This window comes from Triplophysa rosa, linkage group LG2, assembly GCF_024868665.1.
Source record: "Triplophysa rosa linkage group LG2, Trosa_1v2, whole genome shotgun sequence".
In the NCBI taxonomy this organism is placed as follows: Eukaryota; Metazoa; Chordata; class Actinopteri; order Cypriniformes; family Nemacheilidae; genus Triplophysa; species Triplophysa rosa.
This window is the reverse complement of record NC_079891.1, coordinates 10168759-10177192: the sequence shown is the minus strand read 5'-3', so window position 1 is coordinate 10177192 and position 8434 is coordinate 10168759. Positions and strand designations below refer to the sequence as shown.

The 8434-nt window shown below is 40.9% G+C and overlaps 1 protein-coding gene across 1 annotated transcript; it reads left to right on the top strand.

Moving 5' to 3' along the window:
• Positions 1-4160: 4160 nt before the first annotated feature.
• On the top strand, positions 4161-6881 carry otpb (orthopedia homeobox b). Its single transcript, XM_057358860.1, has 3 exons — positions 4161-4222; positions 4699-4985; positions 6224-6881. Exons 1-3 carry the CDS (start codon positions 4186-4188, stop codon positions 6746-6748), a joined length of 849 nt encoding a protein of 282 aa, XP_057214843.1. The 5' UTR covers positions 4161-4185; the 3' UTR covers positions 6749-6881.
• The last annotated feature ends 1553 nt before the right edge of the window (positions 6882-8434 follow it).

Here is an 8434-nt window from a genome sequence, read left to right as displayed (position 1 = left end):
TCGGCTGAAGGAAAGAGGCAAACGGCACGGCTGTCTACGGCTGGGACTCCTCGGAGGTGGACCCCCAGGATTCTCGCCTTCCCCGCTTGCCACGGAGGGTCGAGGGAGGCTCTGCAGAGCTAGCGGGAGGAGGAGCTGAGTCCCCCAAGGTGGCGATGGCCAGGACGCGACCCTCTGGCACAGTAGCCAACGGGAGGGATGCCCGGGATGACGCGATGGACTCAGGGTTGTCCCGGTCAGCCAAAATCCAGATCATGTTGTCGAAGCTGGGGGGACCCAGCATCCTCATCTCGCTAGGGGAGAGGGGTTCGGTGAGGCCATGATTAAAAATGAAGCCGAGCTCCTCCTCACCGAACACCCACTCTGCTGCCGCGTCCAGGAACTCTTCCGCGTAGTCCATGGCGGCCCGGCTCCCCTGGCGGATCCCGAAAAGGTGGTGGGTTAGGCAGGATCGCTGGGAGTCGGCCATGCTGCCTGCTGGGTTCGGTTGTGGCTCGTTCGTTATGTCAGGAAACGTGAGGAAGAAGCCAATTGCAGGCAGCCAGAGGTGAAGGGGTTGACAAATACTTTATTTGAACAAAAAACAAAACACCCACGAGGGGGTAACAAAGACAGGACTAATAATAAAAACAGAAACCAAAGTACTTCCCACGAAAGACAATGAAACATGAGGACTATTTAAAGGGAACACAAACGAGGGATAATAACACAGGGCAGGAGAGGGTAATGAAACACAGCAGGGAAGCAATACAGGAAACGAGAGGGGCGAGGCCAATGACAAGACACGAGAAGGCACATGGAGTGTCAAAAAGGTAAACACTCCATGGCTTCTCACACTAAACATAAGGCTTTGCCACGACTCTGCCACAAGACCAAGAAATCCATGACAAGATAAAGCAGAGTCGTGACAGAAGCACCCCCTTTAATGAGCACCTCCAGGTGCTCACCAAGGGGCAGACTAATGAGACAAGACCGACTGGGTGACAGACAAGACAAGGCAAAATAATGAAAACAAGGGCAAACATGACAGAACAACAACAGGACTAGGGTGGGAGATCAAAAATAATAAACATGGGAGGGGGGGGTGGGGACAGACAAGGGTTCATGGGGGAACAGTCCTAGTCCCTGGGTGCGCTTGAGGGCGCGGAGTTCTGGGGGACTTAGGGGGGAAAGTCCGGCTGGGCCGAGCTAGCCGCCGGCTGGACAGGGCTTGATGCCGGCTGGAAGGCCGGCCGGAACGCCGGCTGCTGCACAGGACAGGACACCGGAATGGACTCCGGCTGCACCGGACTGCCTACCGGCTGCACCGGACTGGACACAGGACTGGGCGCCGGCTGCACCGGGCTGGGCACGATACTGGCCACCGGACTGGACACAGGACTGGACACAGGATTGGACACAGGACTGTACGCCGGCTGCTGCACCGGCTGGGAGGAGGCCCGCGCCGCCTGCCGCTGTCTCTTCTTCTTCAGCCGAGCCACCCGCCTGGAGGTCGGCTGAAGGAAAGAGGCAAACGGCACGGCTGTCTACGGCTGGGACTCCTCGGAGGTGGACCCCCAGGATTCTCGCCTTCCCCGCTTGCCACGGAGGGTCGAGGGAGGCTCTGCAGAGCTAGCGGGAGGAGGAGCTGAGTCCCCCAAGGTGGCGATGGCCAGGACGCGACCCTCTGGCACAGTAGCCAACGGGAGGGATGCCCGGGATGACGCGATGGACTCAGGGTTGTCCCGGTCAGCCAAAATCCAGATCATGTTGTCGAAGCTGGGGGGACCCAGCATCCTCATCTCGCTAGGGGAGAGGGGTTCGGTGAGGCCATGATTAAAAATGAAGCCGAGCTCCTCCTCACCGAACACCCACTCTGCTGCCGCGTCCAGGAACTCTTCCGCGTAGTCCATGGCGGCCCGGCTCCCCTGGCGGATCCCGAAAAGGTGGTGGGTTAGGCAGGATCGCTGGGAGTCGGCCATGCTGCCTGCTGGGTTCGGTTGTGGCTCGTTCGTTATGTCAGGAAACGTGAGGAAGAAGCCAATTGCAGGCAGCCAGAGGTGAAGGGGTTGACAAATACTTTATTTGAACAAAAAACAAAACACCCACGAGGGGGTAACAAAGACAGGACTAATAATAAAAACAGAAACCAAAGTACTTCCCACGAGGGAGCAAAACAGCAGGACAAAAATAACTAAAATAAAACACGACACAATGAAACACAGCAGGGAAGCAATAAAGGAAACGAGAGGGGCGGGGCAAATGACAAGACACCAGAAGGCACATAGAATGTCAAAAAGGTAAACACCCCATGGTTCTCACACTAAACATAAGGCTTTGCCATGACTATGCCACAAGACCAAGAAATCCATGACAAGATAAAGCAGAGTCGTGACATTTACAGCCTACAAGCTGACCTCGTTTAGATGCAGTTGTGTCAACAATGTTTTTTTCATTTTTCATTTTATTTTTGCGGAAACACACACAGTAAATTAAAGTTTAAGAGTTCGTGGGCCAAAATACAGGTAAGTCTAAATAAAAAAGCAATTTATTGCCTGGTGTGCCTGCACACACAGGGACTTTTTTTGGTACTTGAAGCTTCAAGTGCAGACATCCAAATGCATCAGCAGACACATAATAATAAAACAGAGTGGAAATATATAAAAATATAAATAAAATTGTAAATAGACAATTGTATAGAAGTATTAGGTATATGTAAAATAGATTGAAAATAGTGAATATTCAAATTTATAAAAAGCAATATGCCTAGATGCTCAAGTTGTCATGGTAAGCGGGGAAGGACAGAGAACCCAGGCGCAGGCAGTTAAAGGGTTAACCCCTTCACCTCTGGCTGCCTGCAATTGGGTTCTTCCTCACGTTTCCTGACAGTAAAACTATCATTTGAGGGTTTTTCACAATAATTTGTTAGTGCTATTTATTATTGACTCATTATTTGCCTGATTATAAAGTCATTAAAGATGCATAATAAGAGGGTGTTGCAATAATTTACACTTCCAATGATTAGAGATTTATTTTACATACCTACTTCTAATTGTCTATTTACAATTTTATTTATATTTTTATATATTTTCCACTCTGTTTTATTATTATGTGTCTGCTGATGCATTTGGATGTCTGCATTTGAAGCTTCAAGTACCAAATAAAAAAGTCCCTGTGTGTGCAGGCACACCAGGCAATAAATTGCTTTCTTATTTAGACTTATTTTGGCCGACGAATTCTTGGACTTTAATTTACTATTTGTGTTTCAGCAAAAAAAAATGAAAAATGAAAAAACAAAAGTTCACACAACTGCATCTAAACGAGGTCAGCTTGTAGGCTGTAAAACTATCATTTGAGAGTTTTTCACAATAATTTGTTAGTGCTATTTATTATTGACTAATTATTTGCGTGATTATAAAGTCATTAAATATGCATAATAAGAGGGTGTTGCAATAATTTACACTTCCAATGATTAGAGATTTATTTTACATATACCTACGTCTATACAATTGTCTATTTACAATTTTATTTATATTTTTATATATTTTCCACTCTGTTTTATTATTATGTGTCTGCTGATGCATTTGGATGTCTGCACTTGAAGCTTCAAGTACCAAATAAGAAAAGTCCCTGTGTGTGCAGGCACACCAGGCAATAAATTGCTTTCTTATTTAGACTTATTTTGGCCGACGAATTCTTGAACTTTAATTTACTATTTGTGTTTCAGCAAAAAAAAATGAAAAATGAAAAAAAAATGTTGACACAACTGCATCTAAACTAGGTCATCTTGTAGGTTGTAAAACTATCATTTGAGGGTTTTTCACAATAATGTGTTAGTGCTATTTATTATTGACTAATTATTTGCGTGATTATAAAGTCATTAAATATGCATAATAAGAGGGTGTTGCAATAATTTACACTTCCAATGATTAGAGATTTATGGACATTTAACCGTTTTAGGGATTTTAGTGGCTGGCTGGCTGACATTTTTCAACCCCTGATCCTGATTGGCTACCATTTGTTGCAGTTCAGAGGTTCCTTCAATTATTATGCGCCGCCCAATATATCTCTATAACAGTATAATACACGAAACCGCATTTTTAAATGCACTGACTACTTTCCTTCATTTGAACTTTATGTACTTTGTAAAAGGGTTACAGTTGTATAGGGTAGTTTTGGGAGCAGTAGTAAATTTAGCAGTGCGCAATGTTTTCTAATGTCGACTTCTTGGATACTCGCATTGGTGAGTTATCGCCACCAAATTCCTGTCTTCAACTTCAGTGTAAGCTTAAAATTTTCTTACTTTTCAAAGTGGTTAACTACCGTGATAGACAAAATTGTATGAATTGTATACTGCATCATTTTTCTTTGTAACAATTACTAAATATTAATATTTAGTCAAATATGAATTTAATGATAGAGTTAAAGGATTGTTTTGTAATTTATTTTGTTTTGTAATTTATTTTGTAATTTAACCTAAAACCTCGATATATCGACTTGCTTGTTATTATTTTTACACATTTTGTTTTGCCTTTTTGCCTTTAACGTTGATATTTGTATGTTCCTTGTCTTGTTATTTTTACACATTTCGTTTTGCCTTTAATGTTGATTTGTATGCTCCTTGTCTTGTTATTTTTACACATTTCGTTTTGCCTTTAATGTTGATATTTGTATGCTCCTTGTCTTTGAAAAAAGCTAAATAGCTAACGTGTGCTACAGGGATGAATGATGCTGCAGCCGAGCTTCTCAGACACCCCGGGGATCTTCCCCGGGAAGACATAAGTAATGGTGGATCCAATGCTAAAGACCAAGAAATGCAGCAACAACAGAACTGTAATCAGTCAGTTGGGAAACGGAATCAACAAAAACAGAAACGCCATAGGACCAGATTTACTCCAGCGCAACTTAACGAACTAGAAAGGAGCTTTGCTAAAACCCACTACCCAGATATCTTCATGAGAGAAGAACTTGCATTACGGATTGGTTTAACGGAGTCACGAGTTCAGGTGAGGTAGAAAGGACCTGCTCAGATCGCCTCCAAACAGAGCTTTCCATGTTTTCGAAACAAAAATATTACTTACATATTACTTACAATTGAATGTATAGAATTGTAAGGAGATGCAAATCAAATAATAAACCTCTACGCTTTGTCTAAACACAGTATGTATTTGACATTCTAAACATATCGGGGCCTTGGAGTTATAGGGTTCTATCTGCATTCCGATGAGTTTTGAGATAACGAGCTTTTTGCATTCCATTTGACTTTGTACATAAATATATATATTTTTAAGTCCAAAAATGTACACAACGTAAAGAAAACAGATCACACGATGTAAATAAGTTGTCACAGAATAAAAAAAGTGAATAACTTCACATTGACAAAAATGTCAAATATGGAACCTTTCCAAGGCGACGATTTGAAGTTGCAGTTGCAATGCCAGGAATGTACACAAATACAACGTGAACATTTGTCTTGTAGAGATTAAATTATTGTTAATAAATGCTGTCAGTCAGAATATAAACTAATAAAACAATGAATACATGTATTTTTACAATCTAAGTTGTGGTGTATTAGACAAACACTTTATGAAACGTATGCTTTATAAATTACACAAAAAAGCTGCAAATCATATATAGTAAGGCACGTCTTAAACCCCGTTTAGTAATTCGCAATAACCGCTAAATGTTCATATAAGGTGATAGCAATAGGATGCTTTTTTATTTTTATGTCTATTTTTTTATTTTGTCTCCAAGAATGTGTCATCGATTATAACCACTTCATCGCTACAGTTGTAAGGGAAAATACATTTTTAAACAGTTTTTAATGTGAAATCCGCCTCTTTTTTACTTAACTTCGGATATAGAGTAGCGTAACTAATAGATTTTAATGTTCAGAATTTTACTTGATTTGAGCAATAAACGAGCATATGATTCATATAATTAAATGGTGCATTTTAAACATCAACACTATTTATGGAGAATCAGAATAATACAACACAGCTATACATTAACAAGGCCCCAAATACAGATTTCTAAAATCACAGTGGCTTCTTAATTCAAAATGCCATCACACGATGTTATTTTATCTCGATATAGGTTTAATTTTTAGATGTTCATAATAATTGGTTGTATTTAAATTAAAATGTTTTCGTGGCTTTACTTTCTAAACTATTTTAAGTCATTTTAATACATTTTAACGGCTGCAAATTATATTTAACAACAACGAAAATATGTTTAAATCCAGGTATGGTTTCAGAATCGGCGTGCAAAATGGAAGAAACGCAAGAAGACAACCAGCGTTTTCAGGGCGCCAGGAACTCTGCTACCAACACACGGTTTGTCACAGTTTCCGTCTGCTGCTGCTATGAGTGATAGTCTTTGCTCTTTTCATGCCAACGACACTCCCTGGGCCGCGGCTGGAATGGCCGGAGTATCACAGCTGCAAATACCGCCCGCACTGGGCAGACAGCAGGCAATGGCACAGTCACTGTCCCAGTGCAGTCTTGGAGTTGGCCCTCCACCAAACTCCATGGACCTATCCAGCCGCTTATCATCAAATAGTTCGGGTCTTCATTCACATCTATACCAACACACACTTACTGGGATGGGGTCCTCTTCCACGTGTGTGACCGGCTCACCACAGCCGGGTAGCTCTCGGGACAGTGACATATGGAGAGGAACTAGTATAGCGTCACTGCGCCGTAAAGCACTAGAGCACACTGTAGCCACGTATACACTGCAAAGTTTCAGAAGTGACAACCGCATTTAAATGCGGGAGTGAATCCCTTAAATGGTCGTTCCATGTGTTTACATAACAGGGAGTCACTCCCGTATTTGTGATGATTGACACCATAAGCAGCTCTGCTATTTTTCAGCTCAAGGCTCGTTTTTCTTAAATTTAAACTGAACTACCACTGAAAGACGCGCTGTTGTGCTGGCTGCTTCCCAGAGCGCTCGTTCGTAGTATTGCCACGTTCTCTTCAGCTCATAAAGCTCGACACTTGGGTACTTAGTGGTTATGGTTGCGGATATTTGAGGTACATGAGATCTTTGTTTGTTTGTTTATCAAATGTAAAGCATTTTAAGTTTATTTTGGCCTTGTCTTTGTTTGCTGTTTTTTCTATCACGATCTGGCAACACTGTCACTTTACCGCAATGTTCGTGGGCAGCCAGTCCGTACCTACATATTATTGATATTCACTTTGATCCACGAATAGTGTTTTGACCTTAGGCTATTGTGAAATTTACTTTAAGTTTCATGTTTGTAACATAAGGATGGATTAATGACAAACATACTTTTTTATTAAAATTGAACAGTAAAAAATTCAACAAACAGACGTAAAACAAATATAGCCTGATCGTTACAGAAATAAATAGCAAATTATTTAAAGCTGTATATTTTACTTTTGGTCCCATTTTTAATACTTTCATGGACTTCATGTCTTCCCCGAATGTAGGCTACAGTCGTGGCCAAAAGTATTGACAGTGACATAAATTTTGTGCGATCCTTTCATGCCTATTGCAAAACAAAATCTACAGTGTTACTGACAAACCTGCTGCAAAATTACAGCAAACTTTTACAGTGTAATGTTGTCGGTCTTTTATGTGGCATTGCTTATAAATGCAGAATTTTGAGTTGTCACAAAGCAGTCTAGCTGTATAAAAACATTGTGATATTGCTGTTTGTTTAATATTGCTTTAAATGTGTTTGTCTGTTGTTGTGTTCCTTAGTACAACATCAGAACCAACATATTAAAACTTTCCATGCTCTTCTTATTAGTGTTCTGAGTTGATCACAATTTGTGGGCTTCTGCTCATCCACTCGCTTTTTGAGGACTGACCACAGGTTCTCTAAATGGGACTAACATCCGGGGAGTTGCTTTCTTCCAATTATTTAAAATGTATCTGATCACGTTGCATAATAATCTATAAATTGTTCCTGTGTAGCATTGCGTTAACAACGCAAGGTTGTGGGTTCGATCCCAGGGAACACACACTGATAAAAAGACATGTATAGACTAAATTCACTGTAAGTTGCTTTAGATAAAAGCGTCTGCCAAATGCATAAAAATAAATAAATAAACAATGTGAATGAACAACACTACAGCCTAAGCAGAAACTTTGCAAAACACAGCATGTCACTGCCAATACTTTTGGCCATGACTGTAAAATGAAATATACTCTACCTCTCTGAACTGTAGCCACTGAAAAAATGTATGACACATATAAACTTCTATTTAATAAATATAAAGTCAGTAAAAACTAAAGTACTAACATACCATAAACAATAACTATTACAGAATAGCAAAATACACACACGGACTTTATTGCAAAGTCTATTTACAAAACAGTACCTTACAAATCATCGAATTTTTAAAATAATTTTTATAAATGCGGTTGTCACTACCTGCATTTTGGGGAGTTAAATTCAATAGTAGAATGCGGTTTGTCACTC